This window comes from Hemitrygon akajei, chromosome 7, assembly GCF_048418815.1.
Source record: "Hemitrygon akajei chromosome 7, sHemAka1.3, whole genome shotgun sequence".
NCBI classification, from domain to species: domain Eukaryota; kingdom Metazoa; phylum Chordata; class Chondrichthyes; order Myliobatiformes; family Dasyatidae; genus Hemitrygon; species Hemitrygon akajei.
The window spans coordinates 131,767,234-131,789,274 of NC_133130.1; the positions used below are offsets into that span (position 1 = coordinate 131,767,234).

At 55.5% G+C, this 22,041-nt stretch overlaps 1 protein-coding gene across 1 annotated transcript in view; it reads right to left on the reverse strand.

The window, feature by feature from the left end:
- adgrd1 (adhesion G protein-coupled receptor D1) overlaps positions 1 to 22,041 on the reverse strand; it is a 145,623-nt gene that overhangs the window by 103,751 nt on the left and 19,831 nt on the right. Inside the window, exon 2 of the mRNA XM_073050279.1 lies at positions 2,585 to 2,677. Within this exon, the coding sequence (XP_072906380.1) occupies positions 2,585 to 2,677 (93 nt within the window). The remainder of the gene's footprint in view (positions 1 to 2,584; positions 2,678 to 22,041) is intronic.

Here is a 22,041-nt window from a genome sequence, read left to right on the forward strand (position 1 = left end):
CACAGACAGACCCAAACCCAAACATCACTGTGCAGTTACTGACTGTCACCCCACCAGTCAGCGTGTCGTGGACACAGACAGACCCAAACCCAAACGTCACTGTGCAGTTACTGACTGTCACCCCATCAGTCAGCGTGTCGTGGACGGAGACACGTTCAAACATTACCGCGCAGTTACTAACCACCAGAGACACCGGGCATGTTCAAACTTCACCACGTTATTTCTGCCCATTGGACCATGGACTACCCTGTACAATCTAGAGTTGATCAATCAATCGATACAGCCTGTTACACTGCTGGCATTTAGGGCAGCAATGAAGTTCCTCCATCTTTAATGGTTTTGGGCCTTTCTGATGTAGAAGGATTCTTCATTGCTGTTTCCATAACAGTTTTGTTTTACCAGTCAAGGTTGTTAGCCCTAAGCTGAACCCCCAAACCTGGAGGACTTGTGGACCTCTTTTAGTCTGACCTCTACCCTTTGACCTGTCTGGCATGGGTGACCCTACCAAGAGCCAAAGCATAAAGCCCTGACTCCAGCCGACACAGCTCTCTGGGTCACTGAGGCACGCAAGCCTCCAGCCACAAGGTGGTGGTCCTCTGGGAGGACTCTCTTGAGTAGAACTATTCTACTGCTAACATCCTCATTCTCACTAGAGCGTGTGCAGCTCAAAAAAATGCGTGCAAAAGGTAAGTCTCCTACTGTCTAATATCTGCAAACTTTCCAGGAAGGTTTAGAGTCATAACGCTCAGAGCCAGGCCCTTCTGCCCAACTGGTCTATGCTAACCAAGATGGTCAGCGCAGTTAGTTCTGTTTCTTCTGTAGAAATACATGTTAACAGGCCCTTTTGGAGCCCACACCATCTCATTACATCCGTGTGTCCAGTCAACCTACTAACCCCAACATTGTTGGACTGTGGGAGGAAACCAGAGCACCCGGAGGAAACTTGAGGATCACGGGGAGAAGGTACAAGCTCCTTACAAGCAGCGAAGGGAATTGGACCCGGGTCGCTAGCGTTGTAGTAACATTACACTAATGTGCTAGCCCATGTCTGACATTCATGGCAATAACATAGAGACTTACAGGCCATTCGGCCCAGTTGGGCCATGCTAATGAAGATGCCTATCGGACCTGGTCCCCTATCCCTCTAAACCAGGGCTTCCCAACCTTTTTTATGCCATTAACTGAGGGCTCTGTGGATGCCAGGTTGGGGAACCCCCTGCTCGAAACATTTCTTGTCCATATACCTGTCCAATTGCCTTTTAAAGTTTGTTAGCATCAGACTGGTGGATTGGAGGTACATCTCCACCAAAGGAGGTGTGAGATGCTCCTTCCCTCCGCTAGTCCATGGGTCACCCTTGGGCAAAATGTAGCTCCCCCCCCCCCAATCAGGGTCACGTGTGGGGGCAGGTGGTGGATGGTCGTATGAGCAGCCGGTGCAGATCACAAGTCCTGGTTATGTGATCACTGACACCAGGCAGACAATCTCTGAAGAATATTGGTAATGGCTGGGGGTCACCCATCTTGTAAAGACACTGCCCAGAAGAAGGCAATAGCAAACCACTTCTGTAGAAACATTTGCCAAGAACAATCATGGTCACAGAAAGACCACGATCACCCACGACAATACAACATGGCACATGATGATGATGCTGATGATAAATGTACCTCCCTCAACAACTTCCTCTGGTCCACGCTGATCAAAATGCCCATTTTCCCCACATCCTTCTAAATCAGGTGTTCCCAACTTCCCATTGCTTAATGGTTTTGGTCTGTTAGGGCATATTGTGTTGTTATGGAATAGAGGTAACATTGATTTCAACAGCAACCAGTTTTCAGATCCAAATGTGAATTGCAGATTGAGTTTAAAATGCAGAGAACAATGGCTGATATCATCAACTTCAGAGCCTCCCCGTGACTTTGATCACAGTCACAGCAGGTCCGTGGCATAAAAAAGGTTGGCAACCTCTGATCTAAACCTTTCCTATCCATCTATCTGTCCAAATGTCATTTAAAGGTTGTTAATGTACCTGCCTCAACCACTTTCACTGCCAGCTCGTTCCATATACTCACCACCCTCTAGGTGAAAAAGTTACCCCTCAGTCTCCTATTAAACCTCTCCCCTCTCACCTGAAACCTGTGCTCTCTGGTTCTTGATTCCCCAACCGTGTCAAGCCCTCAAAGATTTTAGACATCTCTATAAGGCCTGCCTCTCATTCGCTGGTATTCCATGGAACGGCCTGGTGGCTTAGCAGTTAGCTCCACCCAATCAAAGCTTGAGGCATTGGAGTTCGGATTTCAATTTTGTAAGGAGTCTGTACGTCCTCCCCAAGGAGTGTGTGAGTTTTCTCTGGATGTTCCGGTTTCCCCCACAGTCCAAAGATGCATTGAGTAGTAGGTTAATTGGTCATTGTGAATGGTCCTGTGACTAGGCTGGGGTTAAATAGGTTGCTGGTCAGTGCGGTTTGTTGGGATGGAAGGCCCTGCTCCGCGTTGTATCACAATGAATAGAAGTACAACATGGAGGGGGGAACCAGCTGGTATACACACAGACGTGAACATCATCATTTGCTAGCGCTGACGTAACCTGTTTGGCTTCCATTGACGTCGCAGAGCTCGTTCAATCCCTCCACGTGACCCAAGGGCCAATAATGCGAGGCGGACTTCAACACTTGGATGCCTGCAAAACAGCCAATCGATTCACGGTCAGAAAAGATGCAAAGCTGTTCCACGTGGGACCCCCACCCCCACCCACGATGAGGCAGGGCAAGGGCTCTCCAGCCAGTCTGAGCTTTCTTTATGGGCCATGATCATCTCTACTGCGGGTGGTGGTACAGTTAGTCCCATACAGCCAGGAGAATATTTCAACACACTCAACATTTCAGGAACACCTTCTTCCCTTCTGCCATCTAATTAATGAATGAATGCTACGTCACTACTTCTTATTTCTATTTTAGCATTACTTATTTAATTTAACTATTATATACACCGTATATATACTTACTGTAATTCAGGTTATTTTCTGGTATTATATATTGGACTGTACTGCTGCCACAAAGTTAACAAATTTCACTATATTATGCTGGTGATATTGAACCTGACCTTGACTGAGTCCTGAGGAAGAGTGCCAAGCAGCGCTCCCAAAATTCCCACTTTTCCTCAACCCAACAGTTCTGAGCAGGAGATCCAGTCTGTGCTTACAGGATCTTCCGAATAGGAATCAAACCTGGGGTGACTGGGCACCGGGACCCAGTGACCATTTGGGATCCTGCACTGCTCGAATGTGGGAATTCCCAGATGGAATTCAACACTGACCTGAAGGTATGGGGCTCTGACGAGGAGAAAGGTGCAGGTGGCCGATGGGAATACCGGACAGGTTTATGGGAAAGAGCTGGAGAAGAGATGTCCGGAGAGCCTTCTCAGAGCCAGACAGGTAAAATGTGCTGAATATCAGAATTGGAATATTTTACTTATTTCATTGTACTCAGAGTTAAGGCGCGGAACAGACCCTTCCAGCCCTTCGAGCCACACCATTCAGCAACCCAATGATTTAACCCAAGCCTCGTCAACGGACAATGTACAGTGACCAATTAACTACTGACTGGCTGGTGTTTGGACACCCGGAGGAAACGCACGCATTCCGTAGGAAGAACCTGCAAACTTTCTTCCAGACGATGCCAGAATTGAACTCTGAACTTTGAACCCCTGAGCTGTAATAGTGTTGCATTAACCTCTGTTATTATGTTATGTTATCATCGCATGTACCGAGAGACAGTGAAAAGCTTGTCCTGCACACTGTCCATACATATCGGATCATTACACAGTGCACTGAGGTAGAACAAGGTAAAACAATAACAGAATGCAGAATAAAGGGTTCATGTATGAGGAGCATTTGATGGCTCTGGGCCTGTTCTCACTGGAGGTCAGATGAATGAGGGGTGACCTCATTGAAACCTGTTGAACATTGAAAGGCCTAGATGAAGTGGATGTGGAGAGGATGTTTCCTATAGTGTGGGGTCTAAGATCAGGAAGCACAGCCTCAGAATAGAGGGACATCCATTTAGAACAGAGATTAGAAGGAATTTCTTTAGCCAGAGTGGTGAATCTGTGGAATTTATTACCATAGACGGCTGTGGAGGCCGAGTCATTGAGTATATTTAAAGCAGAGGCTAATAGATTCTTGATTGGTCAGGGTGTCAAACGTCATGGGGAGAAGGAAGAAGAATGGGGTTGAGAGCAAAAATGAATCATGGGTGCCAGGGTGGAGATAGATCTCTACCAAAGGCACTTCTTCCCTCCGCCAGCCTGCAGGTCACCCTTGGGCAAGGTGTAGCACTTGCTTAGCCCCCGATCAGGGTCACATGATGCATTTCACAAGTCCTGATTATGCGACCATTAACACGAGACAGACCATTTCTGAAGAGTATCGATAATGACTGGGGTCACCTGTCTCGTAAAGACACTGCCCAGAAGAAGGCAACGGCAAACCACTTCTGTAGAAAACTTTGCCAAGAATAATCACGGTCATGGAAAGACCACGATCAACAACAAGGCACATAACGATGATGGTGGAGCAGACTAGATGGGCTAAATGGCCTAATAGTGCTCAAAAATTAAATAAAAAGAAAGAACAGAAGATGAGATGTTTGGGCAACATTTGTAGAACCAGTACAGGCATAAGGTGCTGAATATTGGAATTAGAATTGTTTTTTGTTATCAACACACGCAGAGATACAATGAAAAATCAGTACTGCTCCTGTTCATAGAGATCATATGATTAAGGTGGAACAGGGCAAAGCAGCAACAGAATCAGAACAAAGGGTTAGAGCAACTGAGAAGGAGCAGTGCAGGTGGAGATAGATTCCGGGTTAGACAACGGTTCACAGTGAAGAAGATTAGATGCCAGGCAGCAGTGGAGCAACATTGAACCTCTGCTCGGGAGAAGCCTCTCTTTTCAAAGATATTTGCTCCTGTACCTGGACTGCAGAAAGGTGAATACCCCAGATCCGATGGTCTGTATTTGGGCTTTTACACCAGACTGCTGAATCAAAGTAAATTCATTATCAAAGTACATATATATTACCATATACACCCCTGAGATTCATTTTCCTGCGGGCGTTCCTGGTAAAAACAAAGAGTTAGAATCAATGAAAAACTACAAAGACTGACAAAGAACCGGTGTGCAAAAGACAAACTGTACTGACTGTGCTGGGACTGTAAAGCATTACATTGAACTCTACATTCCTGTGGGGCTACACGGTTGTATAACGGTTAGCACAACGCTTCACAGTACCTGCGACGCAGGTTCAATTCCCACCACTGTCTGGAAGAAGTTTGTACGTTCTCCCCGTGACCGGGTGTTACAGTTTCCAAAGCTCAGAGATGTACTGCTGCTCGGCTAATGGGTCATTGCAAATTGACCCGTGATTAGGCTAGGGTTAACTCAAGGGGTTTCTGGCCAGCATGGCTCGAAGGGCTGGAAGGGCCTGTTCTACGCTCTATCTCAATTGGTAAATGAAGAACAAATATTAATAATGAATAACTCATAAATAAATAATGCTGAGAGTTGTAGAGTCCTTGAAAACCAGTCCATTGTTTGTGGAATCAGTTCAGCATTGAGGTGAGTGAAGCTGTCTATGCTGGTTCAGGAGCCTGATGGTTGTAGGGTGATAACTGTTCCTGAACCTGGTGGTGTGGGATCCTCAGCTCAGTTCGGAGTTGAGGTGAGTGAAGTTATCCACACTGGTTCAGGAGCCTGATGGTTGTAGGGTAATAACTGTTCCTGAACCTGGTGGTGTGGGACCCTAGGCTCAGTTCGGAGTTGAGGTGAGTATAGTTATCCACACTGGTTCAGGAGCCTGATGGTTGTAGGGTGATAACTGTTCCTGAACCTGGTGGTGTGGGACCCTAGGCTCAGTTCAGAGTTGAGGTGAGTGAAGTTATCCACACTGGTTCAGGAGCCTGATGGTTGAGGGGTAATAACTGTTCCTGAACCTGGTGGTGTGGGATCCTAGGCTCAGTTCAGAGTTGAGGTGAGTGAAATTATCCACACTGGTTCAGGAGTCTGATGGTTGTAGGGTAATAACTGTTCCTGAACCTGGTGGTGTGGGATCCTAGGCTCAGTTCAGAGTTGAGGTGAGTGAAATTATCCACGCTGGTTCAGGAGCCTGATGGTTGAGGGGTAATAACTGTTCCTGAACCTGGTGGTGTGGGATCCTAGGCTCAGTTCAGAGTTGAGGTGAGTGAAATTATCCACGCTGGTTCAGGAGCCTGATGGTTGTAGGGTGATAACTGTTCCTGAACCTGGTGGTGTGGGACCCCAGGCTCAGTTCGGAGTTGAGGTGAGTGAAGTTATCCACACCGGTTCAGGAGCCTGATGGATGAGGGGTAATAACTGTTCCTGAACCTGGTGGTGTGGGATCCTAGGCTCAGTTCAGAGTTGAGGTGAGTGAAATTATCCACACTGGTTCAGGAGTCTGATGATTGAGGGGTGATAAATGTTCCTGAACCTGGTGGTGTGGAAGCTAAGACTGGGATCTGTATGAACAAGGTGCAAAACAAGCTTTTCACTGCATAATCATCCCATCTAGTATGGACTTGATGGGCCAAATGGCTGTTTCTGTGCTGTAGCACTCTATGGCTCTGACCATCAGAGAAGGTGAACCCATCTAGCAAACACTTCATGGAAAAAGAATTGCTATCGGGCACAGATTTATTGCACCACGTTATCCAATATAATCAGTGTGGCGGGAGATCAGTGGAGTGTCTGAGCAACACTGAAGAAGTGTTACAGGAACCACCCCTCCCTCGCCCACTCCCCCCGATCGGTTAGCTAACTCCTCACTGAATGACAGAACATTCCACAATCCTAATGCGCAGAAAACTGGGAACTGACATTTGTTCAGCGTAATCTCAGGGGAGTGAGAGTGGAAGAGAGTCTGTTTATGCTGAAACAAAATTATGACTCAAAGCCACAGAAAGAGAGAGAGAGAGAAAAAAAGTCATTTCAAACAACACAATCGAGTTTGTGTGTTAACACGCCCGTCCTCTGGAAATGGACTGTCGGTGTGAAGGCAGCACCTCAGAGCCAGAATCAGCTTTAATATCACCATCACATCTTTGGAAATTTGTTGTGTGGCAACGGTACTTCGCGATACATAATAATTTTTAAAACTGTTAAGTATATATATATATATATGTATTTAAAAAGTTAAATAAGTAGTGCAAAAAGGGAAAGTATTGAGGCAGTATAAATACTAGAGTAAATGCAAGCAGGCTTTTTCCACTGCGGTTGGGTGCAACTACAACCAGAGGTCATGGGTTAAGGGTGAAAGGAGAAAAGTTAAGGGGAACAAGGGGAAACTTCTTCACTAGAGGGTGGTGAGAGTGTGGGACGAACTGTCAGTGCAAGTGGTGGATGCCGGCTGAATTCAACATTTAAGAGAAGTTTGATAGGTACATGGTTATTGAGGGGTATGGAGGCCTATGGGCCTGGTGTAGGCCGATGGGAGCAGTGGTTTGGCATGGACTAGATGGGCTGAAGGGCCTGCTTCTGTGTTTTACTTTTCTATGATTCTAGGTAGTGCTCAAGGGTTCAATGTCCATTCAGAAATCAGATGACAGAGGGGAAGAAGCTGTTCCTGAATCGCTGAGTGTGTGCCTTCAGGCTCCTGTACCTCCTCCCTGATGGCAGAGGGGAAGAAGCTGTTCCTGAATCGCTGAGTGTGTGCCTTCAGGCTCCTGTACCTCCTCCCTGATGGCAGAGGGGAAGAAGCTGTTCCTGAATCGCTGAGTGTGTGTCTTCAGGCTCCTGTACCTCCTCCCTGATGGCAGAGGGGAAGAAGCTGTTCCTGAATCATTGAGTGTGTGTCTTCAGGCTCCTGTACCTCCTCCCTGATGGCAGAGGAGAAGAAGCTGTTACTGAAACGTTGAGTGTGTGTCTTCAGGCTCCTGTACCTCCTCCCTGATGGCAGCAATGAGAAGAGAGCATGCCCTGGGTGGTGGGGATCCCTGAAGATGGATGCTGCTTTCCTGTAGATGTGCTCAGTGGAGGGGAGGGCTTTACAGATGTACCACGGAGAGCATTCTGACTCCGTGAATCTCTGCCTGGTATGGAAGTTCCGATATACAGGATCACAGGAGTCTGCAGAGGCTTGTAGACTTGGCCAGCTCCATCACGGGCACAACGCTCCGAGCATCGAGAATATCTTCAAGAGATAGTGTGCCATGAAGGTGGCATCCAACATTAAGGACCTTCCCCATCCAGGACATGCCCTCTTCTCTCTACTACCATCAGAGAGGAGGTACAGGAGCCTGAAGGCACACACTCAACGATTCAGGAACAGCTTCTTCCCCTCTGCCATCGGGGAGGTGGTACAGGAGCCTGAAGACACACACTCAACGATCCAGGAACAGCTTTTTCCCCTTCACCATCGGGTTTCTGAATGGACAGTGAACACGTCACTCTACCTCCATATCACATCGCGCTGGTTCCCTTTCAACCCATCATCATCCATAATCAGGGACCCCCACCACCCAGGTCATGCTCTCTTCTCACTGCTGCCATCAGGAAGGAGGTACAGAAGCCTCAGGACTCACTCCACCAGGTTCAGGAACAGTTACTACCCCTCAATCATCAGGCTCTTGAACCAGAGGGGATAACTTCACTTGCTTCATCACCAAACTTTCAAGGACCTTTCAATCATGTTCTCAATATTTATTGCTAATTCATTTATTATTTCAATCTTATGGAGTGTTTAGAGGAAATTACCAGGAAAGCGGATGAAGGCAAGGAAGTGAATGCTGTCTACATGAACTTTAGCAAGGCTTCTGACAAGGTCTCACATGCAAGGCTGATCAAGAAGGTTCAGTCGCTCAGCATTCAGGATGGGTCAGTAAATTGGACTGGACGTTGACTTTGTGAGAGAAGCCAGACAGTGAGAGTGAGGGGTTTCCTCTCTGACTGGAGGCCTACGACTCGTGGAGTGCCATAGGGATTGGTGCTGGGTCCTTCGCTGCTTGTCATCTACTGTGTTTCAGTGACCTGGGTGATAATGTGGTTATCTGGATCAGCACCAAGCTTCAGGATGTAGTGGACAGTGAGGAAGGCTATCGTGGGTTACAGAGGGATCTGCTCCAGCTGGGAAAATGGGAGCTGTAATTTGATGCAGACAAGTGCGAGGGTTTGCACTTCGGTAGAACCAACCAAGGGAGGTCTTACACTGAACGGCTGGGTATTGAGGAGAGCGGTAGAACAAAGGAATCTGGGAAAACAGGTCCATAATTCATTAACAGTGCTGGCACAAGTACATGGGGGGTTGCAAAGAAAGCTTTTGGCATATTGCCCTTCATAAAGCAAAGTATTGAGTACAGGAGATGGGATGTTATATTGAAATTGCATAAGACATTGGTGAAGCCTAATTTAGAGAAGTGTGTGCAGTTTTGGTCACCTACCTACAGGAAAGGTGTAAGTAAGGTTGAAATAGCACAGAGAAAATTTACAAGGATGTTGCCGGGTCTGGAGGTCCTGGGTTATAAGGAAAGGTTGAATAAGTTAAGACTTTATTCCTTAGAACATAGAAGATTGAGAGATTGGATACAGGTGTACAAAATTCTGAGGGGTTTAGATAGGGTAAATGAAAGCAGGCTTTTTGCACTGAGGTTGAGTGAAACTGCAAACAGGGGTCACGGGTTAAGGGTGAAAGGTGAAAAGTTAAAGGGAACATGTCACACTCAGAGATGGTGAGGGTGTGGAACGAGCTGTCAGCACAAGTGATGCATGTGAGCTCGATCTCAACGTCTAAGGGAAACTTAGATAGGTACGTGGACGGTAGGGGTATTATGGTAGGATGCTATGGTCCCAGCGCAGGTCGATGGGAATAGGCAGTGTAAATGGTTTCAGCATGGACTAGATGGGCTGAAGGGCCTGTTTCTGTGCTGTACTTCTCTATGACATTATTTTGCACAGTTTGTGGTGTTCTGGTCGAACTCCCTAGTTGGTGTGGTCTTCCATTGATGCTGTTATGGTTATTATTCTATAGATTCATTGAGTATGTCCTCGAGAAAGTGAATCTCAGGGTTGTATACGGTGACATATGTACTCTGATAGTAAATTTGAACATGAACTTTGCAAACCCTCCCCAGATTCTCCTGTGATTGATGGGACAGGGAGGGCAGATTCAGCAAGGAGGGGGTGCTGCAGCTGGCTCTAGTCACCTCTGGGGCAGTTAGCAGGAAAAATCCCACACACAGCGTTGGGATATCCTGAGGGACAGGGGTAGGGAGGCCCCCATTAGCCCCTGCAGACGGCATCTTTCACCAGTGGCACTGCGTAAACGCAAGTTGTTGTTGTAGCCCATGTATAGCCCAGTGGCTGCGGGACAGAATTCCAGCTAGTTAGTGAGGAGGAAGGGGAGGGGGAGGTAGGGAGGATGGGTGAGGAAGGGGAGGAGCGGGTTGAGGACCCATTTCCCTGTCGGAGGTATGTGCCTGAGCCACCAGTTGCAGCGGCTGGACACCGGACACTCTGACCCCCACAGGGGAGATGAGAGACTGTACCGGAAGCTCTGTACGACTTTGCACGGGAGCAAGCGAGAGGCGAGCAGGGGAGGAGAAGGGATAAATTCCTATGAAAATGCACCCAGATGTTCACCGCATAGAAACGCTGACACCAGAGTCCACAATTGTAAAAAGCCGTCGCTGAGTCCAAAGTATCAGGGCAATCTACACGCCAGGGCACTGGGACACAATCCACTGCCCCGCTCTCTCTAACACACTGCATCACTCCCCAAAGCAACCCCACTGCCCCGCTCTCTCCCCACAGCGTGTCAGCCCCCAAACTAACCCCACTGCCCCGCTCTCTCCAACACACTGCATCACTCCCCAAAGCAACCCCACTGCCCCGCTCTCTCCCCACAGCGTGTCAGCCCCCAAACTAACCCCACTGCCCCGCTCTCTCCCCACAGCGTGTCAGCCCCCAAACTAACCCCAATGCCCCGCTCTCTCCAACACACTGCATCACTCCCCAAAGCAACCCCACTGCCCCGCTCTCTCCCCACAGCATGTCAGCCCCCAAACTAACCCCACTGCCCCGCTCTCTACCCACAGCGTGTCAGCCCCCAAACTAACCCCACTGCCCCGCTCTCTCCCCACAGCGTGTCAGCCCCCAAACTAACCCCACTGCCCCGCTCTCTCCCCACAGCGTGTCAGCCCCAAACTAACCCCACTGCCCCGCTCTCTCCCCACAGCGTGTCAGCCCCCAAACTAACCCCACTGCCCCGCTCTCTCCCCACAGCGTGTCAGCCCCAAACTAACCCCACTGCCCCGCTCACTCCCCACAGCGTGTCAGCCCCCAAACTAACCCCACTGCCCCGCTCTCTCCAACACACTGCATCACTCCCCAAAGCAACCCCACTGCCCCGCTCTCTCCCCACAGCGTGTCAGCCCCCAAACTAACCCCACTGCCCCGCTCTCTCCAACACACAGCATCACTCCCCAAAGCAACCCCACTGCCCCGCTCTCTCCCCACAGCGTGTCAGCCACAAAGCAACCCCACTGCCCCGCTCTCTCCCCACAGCGTGTCAGCCCCCAAACTAACCCCACTGCCCCGCTCTCTCCAACACACTGCATCACTCCCCAAACCAACCCCACTGCCCCGCTCTCTCCCCACAGCGTGTCAGCCCCCAAACTAACCCCACTGCCCCGCTCTCTCCAACACAGTGTGTCAGCCCCCAAACTAACCCCACTGCCCCGCTCTCTCCCCACAGCGTGTCAGCCCCCAAACTAACCCCACTGCCCCGCTCTCTCCAACACAGTGTGTCAGCCCCCAAACTAACCCCAATGCCCCGCTCTCTCCCCACAGCGTGTCAGCCCCCAAACTAACCCCACTGCCCCGCTCTCTCCAACACACTGCATCACTCCCAAAGCAACCCCACTGCCCCGCTCTCTCCAACACACTGCATCACTCCCCAAAGCAACCCCACTGCCCCGCTCTCTCCAACACAGTGTGTCAGCCCCCAAACTAACCCCACTGCCCCGCTCTCTCCCCACAGCGTGTCAGCCCCCAAACTAACCCCACTGCCCCGCTCTCTCCCCACAGCGTGTCAGCCCCCAAACTAACCCCACTGCCCCGCTCTCTCCAACACAGCGTGTCAGCCCCCAAACTAACCCCCTGACCCGCTCTCTCCCCACAGCATGTCAGACCCCAAACTAACCCCACTGCCCCGCTCTCTCCCCACAGCATGTCAGCCCCCAAACTAACCCCACTGCCCCGCTCTCTCCCCACAGCGTGTCAGCCCCCAAACTAACCCCACTGCCCCGCTCTCTCCCCACAGCGTGTCAGCCCCCAAACTAACCCCACTGCCCCGCTCTCTCCAACACAGCGTGTCAGCCCCCAAACTAACCCCCTGACCCGCTCTCTCCCCACAGCATGTCAGACCCCAAACTAACCCCACTGCCCCGCTCTCTCCCCACAGCGTGTCAGCCCCCAAACTAACCCCACTGCCCCGCTCTCTCCCCACAGCATGTCAGCCCCCAAACTAACCCCACTGCCCCGCTCTCACCCCACAGTGTGTCAGCCCCCAAAGCAACCCCACTGCCCCGCTCTCTCCCCACAGCGTGTCAGCCCCCAAACTAACCCCACTGCCCCGCTCTCTCCCCACAGCATGTCAGCCCCCAAACTAACCCCACTGCCCCGCTCTCTCCCCACAGCGTGTCAGCCCCCAAACTAACCCCACTGCCCCGCTCTCTCCCCACAGCATGTCAGCCCCCAAACTAACCCCACTGCCCCGCTCTCTCCCCACAGCGTGTCAGCCCCCAAACTAACCCCACTGCCCCGCTCTCGCCAACACACTGCATCACTCCCCAAACCAACCCCACTGCCCCGCTCTCTCCTCACAGCGTGTCAGCCCCCAAACTAACCCCACTGCCCCGCTCTCTCCAACACACTGCATCACTCCCCAAACCAACCCCACTGCCCCGCTCTCTCCTCACAGCGTGTCAGCCCCCAAACTAACACCACTGCCCCGCTCTCTCCTCACAGCGTGTCACCCCCCAAACTAACCCCACTGCCCCACTCTCTCCCCACAGCGTGTCAGCCCCCAAACTAACCCCACTGCCCCGCTCTCTCCAACACACTGCATCACTCCCCAAAGCAACTCCACTGCCCCGCTCTCTCCCCACAGCATGTCAGCCCCCAAACTAACCCCACTGCCCCACTCTCTCCCCACAGCGTGTCAGCCCCAAACTAACCCCACTGCCCCGCTCTCTCCCCACAGCGTGTCAGCCCCAAACTAACCCCACTGCCCCGCTCTCTCCCCACAGCGTGTCAGCCCCCAAACTAACCCCACTGCCCCGCTCTCTCCCCACAGCGTGTCAGCCCCCAAACTAACCCCACTGCCCCGCTCTCTCCAACACAGCGTGTCAGCCCCCAAAGTAACCCCACTGCCCCGCTCTCTCCAACACACTGCATCACTCCCCAAAGCAACCCCACTGCCCCGCTCTCTCCCCACAGCGTGTCAGCCCCCAAACTAACCCCACTGCCCCGCTCTCTCCCCACAGCGTGTCAGCCCCCAAACTAACCCCACTGCCCCGCTCTCTCCCCACAGCGTGTCAGCCTCCAAACTAACCCCACTGCCCCGCTCTCTCCAACACACTGCATCACTCCCCAAAGCAACCCCACTGCCCCGCTCTCTCCCCACAGCGTGTCAGCCTCCAAACTAACCCCACTGCCCCGCTCTCTCCAACACACTGCATCACTCCCCAAAGCAACTCCACTGCCCCACTCTCTCCCCACAGCGTGTCAGCCCCCAAACTAACCCCACTGCCCCGCTCTCTCCCCACAGCATGTCAGCCCCCAAACCAACCCCACTGCCCCGCTCTCTCCAACACAGCGTGTCAGCCCCCAAACTAACCCCACTGCCCCGCTCTCTCCAACACAGTGTGTCAGCCCCCAAACCAACCCCACTGCCCCGCTCTCTCCAACACAGTGTGTCAGCCCCCAAACTAACCCCACTGCCCCGCTCTCTACCCACAGCGTGTCAGCCCCCAAACTAACCCCACTGCCCCGCTCTCTCCCCACAGCGTGTCAGCCCCCAAACTAACCCCACTGCCCCGCTCTCTCCCCACAGCGTGTCAGCCCCCAAACTAAACCCACTGCCCCACTCTCTCCAACACAGTGTGTCAGCCCCCAAACCAACCCCACTGCCCCGCTCTCTCCAACACAGTGTGTCAGCCCCCAAACTAACCCCACTGCCCCGCTCTCTACCCACAGCGTGTCAGCCCCCAAACTAACCCCACTGCCCTGCTCTCTCCCCACAGCGAGTCAGCCCCCAAACTAACCCCACTGCCCCGCTCTCTCCCCACAGCGAGTCAGCCCCCAAACTAACCGCCTGACCCGCTCTCTCCAACACACTGCATCACTCCCCAAAGCAACCCCACTGCCCCGCTCTCTCCCCACAGCGTGTCAGCCCCCAAACTAACCCCACTGCCCCGCTCTCTCCAACACAGTGTGTCAGCCCCCAAACTAACCCCACTGCCCCGCTCTCTCCAACACACTGCATCACTCCCCAAAGCAACCCCACTGCCCCGCTCTCTCCAACACAGTGTGTCAGCCCCCAAACTAACCCCACTGCCCCGCTCTCTCCAACACACTGCATCACTCCCCAAAGCAACCCCACTGCCCCGCACTCTCCAACACAGTGTCAGCCCCCAAACTAACCCCACTGCCCCGCTCTCTCCAACACACTGCATCACTCCCCAAAGCAACCCCACTGCCCCGCTCTCTCCAACACAGTGTGTCAGCCCCCAAAGCAACCCCACTGCCCCGCTCTCTCAAACACAGTGTGTCAGCCCCCAAACTAACCCCACTGCCCCGCTCTCTCCAACACAGTGTGTCAGCCCCCAAACTAACCCCACTGCCCCGCTCTCTCCAACACACTGCATCACTCCCCAAAGCAACCCCACTGCCCCGCTCTCTCCCCACAGCGTGTCAGCCCCCAAACTAACCCCACTGCCCCGCTCTCTCCAACACACTGCATCACTCCCCAAAGCAACCCCACTGCCCCGCTCTCTCCCCACAGCGTGTCAGCCCCCAAACTAACCCCACTGCCCCGCTCTCTCCAACACACTGCATCACTCCCAAAGCAACCCCACTGCCCCGCTCTCTCCCCACAGCGTGTCAGCCCCCAAACTAACCCCACTGCCCCGCTCTCTCCCCACAGCGTGTCAGCCCCCAAACTAACCCCACTGCCCCGCTCTCTCCAACACAGTGTGTCAGCCCCCAAACTAACCCCACTGCCCCGCTCTCTCCAACACACTGCATCACTCCCCAAAGCAACCCCACTGCCCCGCTCTCTCCCCACAGCGTGTCAGCCCCCAAACTAACCCCACTGCCCCGCTCTCTCCAACACAGTGTGTCAGCCCCCAAACTAACCCCACTGCCCCGCTCTCTCCAACACAGTGTGTCAGCCCCCAAACTAACCCCACTGCCCCGCTCTCTCCAACACACTGCATCACTCCCCAAAGCAACCCCACTGCCCCGCTCTCTCCACACAGCGTGTCAGCCCCCAAACTAACCCCACTGCCCCGCTCTCTCCAACACACTGCATCACTCCCCAAAGCAACCCCACTGCCCCGCTCTCTCCACACAGCGTGTCAGCCCCCAAACTAACCCCACTGCCCCGCTCTCTCCAACACACTGCATCACTCCCCAAAGCAACCCCACTGCCCCGCTCTCTCCACACAGCGTGTCAGCCCCCAAACTAACCCCACTGCCCCGCTCTCTCCAACACACTGCATCACTCCCCAAAGCAACCCCACTGCCCCGCTCTCTCCAACACAGTGTGTCAGCCCCCAAACTAACCCCACTGCCCCGCTCTCTCCAACACACTGCATCACTCCCCAAAGCAACCCCACTGCCCCGCTCTCTCCAACACAGTGTGTCAGCCCCCAAACTAACCCCACTGCCCCGCTCTCTCCAACACAGTGTGTCAGCCCCCAAACTAACCCCACTGCCCCGCTCTCTCCCCACAGCGTGTCAGCCCCCAAACTAACCCCACTGCCCCGCTCTCTCCCAACAGCGTGTCAGCCCCCAAACTATCCCCACTGCCCCGCTCTCTCCCCACAGCGTGTCAGCCCCAAACTAACCCCACTGCCCCGCTCTCTCCCCACAGCGTGTCAGCCCCAAACTAACCCCACTGCCCCGCTCTCTCCCCACAGCGTGTCAGCCCCCAAACTAACCCCACTGCCCCGCTCTCTCCCCACAGCGTGTCTGCCCCAAACTAACCCCACTGCCCCGCTCTCTCCCCACAGCGTGTCAGCCCCAAACTAACCCCACTGCCCCGCTCTCTCCAACACACTGCATCACTCCCCAAAGCAACCCCACTGCCCCGCTCTCTCCCCACAGCGTGTCAGCCCCCAAACTAACCCCACTGCCCCGCTCTCGCCAACACAGCGTGTCAGCCCCAAACTAACCCCACTGCCCCGCTCTCTCCCCACAGCGTGTCAGCCCCCAAACTAACCCCACTGCCCCGCTCTCTCCAACACAGTGTGTCAGCCCCCAAACTCACCCCACTGCCCCGCTCTCTCCAACACACTGCATCACTCCCCAAAGCAACCCCACTGCCCCGCTCTCTCCCCACAGAGTGTCAGCCCCCAAACTAACCCCACTGCCCCGCTCTCGCCAACACAGCGTGTCAGCCCCAAACTAACCCCACTGCCCCGCTCTCTCCCCACAGCGTGTCAGCCCCCAAACTAACCCCACTGCCCCACTCCCTCCCCACAGCGTGTCAGCCCCCAAACTAACCCCACTGCCCCGCTCTCTCCAACACAGCGAGTCAGCCCCCAAACTAACCCCACTGCCCCGCTCTCTCCAACACACTGCATCACTCCCCAAAGCAACCCCACTGCCCCGCTCTCTCCAACACAGTGTGTCAGCCCCCAAACTAACCCCACTGCCCCGCTCTCTCCAACACACTGCATCACTCCCCAAAGCAACCCCACTGCCCCGCTCTCTACAACACAGCGTGTCAGCCCCCAAACTAACCCCACTGCCCCGCTCTCTCCCCACAGCGTGTCAGCCCCCAAACTAACCCCACTGCCCCGCTCTCTCCAACACACTGCATCACTCCCCAAAGCAACCCCACTGCCCCGCTCTCTCCCCACAGCGTGTCAGCCCCCAAACTAACCCCACTGCCCCACTCTCTCCCCACAGCGTGTCAGCCCCCAAACTAACCCACTGCCCCACTCTCTCCCCACAGCGTGTCAGCCCCAAACTAACCCCACTGCCCCGCACTCTACCCACAGCGTGTCAGCCCCCAAACTAACCCCACTGCCCCACTCTCTCCCCACAGCGTGTCAGCCCCCAAACTAACCCACTGCCCCACTCTCTCCCAACAGCGTGTCAGCCCCCAAACTATCCCCACTGCCCCGCTCTCTCCCCACAGCGTGTCAGCCCCAAACTAACCCCACTGCCCCGCTCTCTCCCCACAGCGTGTCAGCCCCAAACTAACCCCACTGCCCCGCTCTCTCCCCACAGCGTGTCAGCCCCCAAACTAACCCCACTGCCCCGCTCTCTCCCCACAGCGTGTCTGCCCCAAACTAACCCCACTGCCCCGCTCTCTCCCCACAGCGTGTCAGCCCCAAACTAACCCCACTGCCCCGCTCTCTCCAACACACTGCATCACTCCCCAAAGCAACCCCACTGCCCCGCTCTCTCCCCACAGCGTGTCAGCCCCCAAACTAACCCCACTGCCCCGCTCTCGCCAACACAGCGTGTCAGCCCCAAACTAACCCCACTGCCCCGCTCTCTCCCCACAGCGTGTCAGCCCCCAAACTAACCCCACTGCCCCGCTCTCTCCAACACAGTGTGTCAGCCCCCAAACTCACCCCACTGCCCCGCTCTCTCCAACACACTGCATCACTCCCCAAAGCAACCCCACTGCCCCGCTCTCTCCCCACAGAGTGTCAGCCCCCAAACTAACCCCACTGCCCCGCTCTCGCCAACACAGCGTGTCAGCCCCAAACTAACCCCACTGCCCCGCTCTCTCCCCACAGCGTGTCAGCCCCCAAACTAACCCCACTGCCCCACTCCCTCCCCACAGCGTGTCAGCCCCCAAACTAACCCCACTGCCCCGCTCTCTCCAACACAGCGAGTCAGCCCCCAAACTAACCCCACTGCCCCGCTCTCTCCAACACACTGCATCACTCCCCAAAGCAACCCCACTGCCCCGCTCTCTCCAACACAGTGTGTCAGCCCCCAAACTAACCCCACTGCCCCGCTCTCTCCAACACACTGCATCACTCCCCAAAGCAACCCCACTGCCCCGCTCTCTACAACACAGCGTGTCAGCCCCCAAACTAACCCCACTGCCCCGCTCTCTCCCCACAGCGTGTCAGCCCCCAAACTAACCCCACTGCCCCGCTCTCTCCAACACACTGCATCACTCCCCAAAGCAACCCCACTGCCCCGCTCTCTCCCCACAGCGTGTCAGCCCCCAAACTAACCCCACTGCCCCACTCTCTCCCCACAGCGTGTCAGCCCCCAAACTAACCCACTGCCCCACTCTCTCCCCACAGCGTGTCAGCCCCAAACTAACCCCACTGCCCCGCACTCTACCCACAGCGTGTCAGCCCCCAAACTAACCCCACTGCCCCACTCTCTCCCCACAGCGTGTCAGCCCCCAAACTAACCCACTGCCCCACTCTCTCCCCACAGCGTGTCACCCCCAAACTAACCCCACTGCCCCGCTCTCTCCAACACACTGCATCACTCCCCAAAGCAACCCCACTGCCCCGCTCTCTCCCCACAGCGTGTCAGCCTCCAAACTAACCCCACTGCCCCGCTCTCTCCAACACACTGCATCACTCCCCAAAGCAACCCCACTGCCCCGCTCTCTCCAACACAGTGTGTCAGCCCCCAAACTAACCCCACTGCCCCGCTCTCTCCAACACACTGCATCACTCCCCAAAGCAACCCCACTGCCCCGCTCTCTCCAACACAGTGTGTCACTCCCCAAAGCAACCCCACTGCCCCGCTCTCTCCAACACAGTGTGTCAGCCCCCAAACTAACCCCACTGCCCCGCTCTCTCCAACACAGTGTGTCAGCCCCCAAACTAACCCCACTGCCCCGCTCTCTCCAACACAGTGTGTCAGCCCCCAAAATAACCCCACTGCCCCGCTCTCTCCAACACAGTGTGTCAGCCCCCAAACTAACCCCACTGCCCCGCTCTCTCCAACACAGTGTGTCACTCCCCAAAGCAACCCCACTGCCCCGCTCTCTCCAACACAGTGTGTCAGCCCCCAAACTAACCCCACTGCCCCGCTCTCTCCAACACAGTGTGTCAGCCCCCAAACTAACCCCACTGCCCCGCTCTCTCCAACACAGCGTGTCAGCCCCAAACTAACCCCACTGCCCCGCTCTCTCCCCACAGCGTGTCAGCCCCCAAACTAACCCCACTGCCCCGCTCTCTCCCCACAGCGTGTCAGCCTCCAAACTAACCCCACTGCCCCGCTCTCTCCAACACACTGCATCACTCCCCAAAGCAACCCCACTGCCCCGCTCTCTCCAACACACTGCATCACTCCCCAAAGCAACCCCACTGCCCCGCTCTCTCCAACACAGTGTGTCAGCCCCCAAACTAACCCCACTGCCCCGCTCTCTCCAACACAGTGTGTCAGCCCCCAAACCAACCCCACTGCCCCGCTCTCTCCCCACAGCGTGTCAGCCCCCAAACTAACCCCACTGCCCCGCTCTCTCCCCACAGCGTGTCAGCCCCCAAACTAACCCCACTGCCCCGCTCTCTCCCCACAGCGTGTCAGCCCCCAAACTAACCCCACTGCCCCGCTCTCTCCCCACAGCGTGTCAGCCCCCAAACTAACCCCACTGCCCCGCTCTCTCCCCACAGCGTGTCAGCCCCCAAACTAACCCCACTGCCCCGCTCTCTCCCCACAGCGTGTCAGCCCCCAAACTAACCCCACTGCCCCGCTCTCTCCCCACAGCGTGTCAGCCCCCAAACCAACCCCACTGCCCCGCTCTCTCCCCACAGCGTGTCAGCCCCCAAACTAACCCCACTGCCCCGCTCTCTCCCCACAGCGTGTCAGCCCCCAAACTAACCCCACTGCCCCGCTCTCTCCAACACAGCGTGTCAGCCCCCAAACTAACCCCACTGCCCCACTCTCTCCAACACAGTGTGTCAGCCCCCAAAGCAACCCCACTGCCCCGCTCTCTCCCCACAGCGTGTCAGCCCCCAAACTAACCCCACTGCCCCGCTCTCTCCAACACAGTGTGTCAGCCCCCAAACTAACCCCACTGCCCCGCTCTCTCCCCACAGCATGTCAGCCCCCAAACTAACCCCACTGCCCCGCTCTCTCCCCACAGCGTGTCAGCCCCCAAACTAACCCCACTGCCCCGCTCTCTCCCCACAGCGTGTCAGCCCCCAAACTAACCCCACTGCCCCGCTCTCTCCAACACAGCGTGTCAGCCCCCAAACTAACCCCACTGCCCCACTCTCTCCAACACAGTGTGTCAGCCCCCAAAGCAACCCCACTGCCCCGCTCTCTCCCCACAGCGTGTCAGCCCCCAAACTAACCCCACTGCCCCGCTCTCTCCAACACAGTGTGTCAGCCCCCAAACTAACCCCACTGCCCCGCTCTCTCCCCACAGCATGTCAGCCCCCAAACTAACCCCACTGCCCCGCTCTCTCCAACACAGTGTGTCAGCCCCCAAACTAACCCCACTGCCCCGCTCTCTCCCCACAGCGTGTCAGCCCCCAAACTAACCCCACTGCCCCGCTCTCTCCCCACAGCGTGTCAGCCCCCAAACTAACCCCACTGCCCCGCTCTCTCCAGCACAGCGTGTCAGCCCCCAAACTAACCCCCTGACCCGCTCTCTCCCCACAGCATGTCAGCCCCCAAACTAACCCCACTGCCCCGCTCTCTCCCCACAGCGTGTCAGCCCCCAAACTAACCCCACTGCCCCGCTCTCTCCAACACAGCGTGTCAGCCCCCAAACTAACCCCCTGACCCGCTCTCTCCCCACAGCGTGTCAGCCCCCAAACTAACCCCACTGCCCCGCTCTCTCCCCACAGCGTGTCAGCCCCCAAACTAACCCCACTGCCCCACTCTCTCCCCACAGCGTGTCAGCCCCCAAACTAACCCCACTGCCCCACTCTCTCCCCACAGCGTGTCAGCCCCCAAACTAACCCCCTGACCCGCTCTCTCCCCACAGCGTGTCAGCCCCCAAACTAACCCCACTGCCCCGCTCTCTCCCCACAGCGTGTCAGCCCCCAAACTAACCCCACTGCCCCACTCTCTCCCCACAGTGTGTCAGCCCCCAAAACAACCCCACTGCCCCGCTCTCTCCAACACAGCGTGTCAGCCCCCAAACTAACCCCACTGCCCCGCTCTCTCCCCACAGCGTGTCAGCCCCCAAACTAACCCCACTGCCCCACTCTCTCCCCACAGCGTGTCAGCCCCCAAACTAACCCCACTGCCCCGCTCTCTCCCCACAGCCTGTCAGCCCCCAAAGCAACCCCACTGCCCCGCTCTCTCCAACACAGTGTGTCAGCCCCCAAACTAAACCCACTGCCCCGCTCTCTCCCCACAGCGTGTCAGCCCCCAAACTAACCCCACTGCCCTGCTCTCTACCCACAGCGTGTCAGCCCCCAAACTAACCCCACTGCCCCGCTCTCTCCAACACACTGCATCACTCCCCAAAGCAACCCCACTGCCCCGCTCTCTCCCCACAGCGTGTCAGCCCCCAAACTAACCCCACTGCCCCGCTCTCTCCAACACAGTGTGTCAGCCCCCAAACTAACCCCACTGCCCCACTCTCTCCCCACAGCGTGTCAGCCCCCAAACTAACCCCACTGCCCCGCTCTCTCCAACACACTGCATCACTCCCCAAAGCAACCCCACTGCCCCGCTCTCTCCAACACAGCGTGTCAGCCCCCAAACTAACCCCACTGCCCCGCTCTCTCCAACACAGTGTGTCAGCCCCCAAACTAACCCCACTGCCCCACTCTCTCCCCACAGCGTGTCAGCCCCCA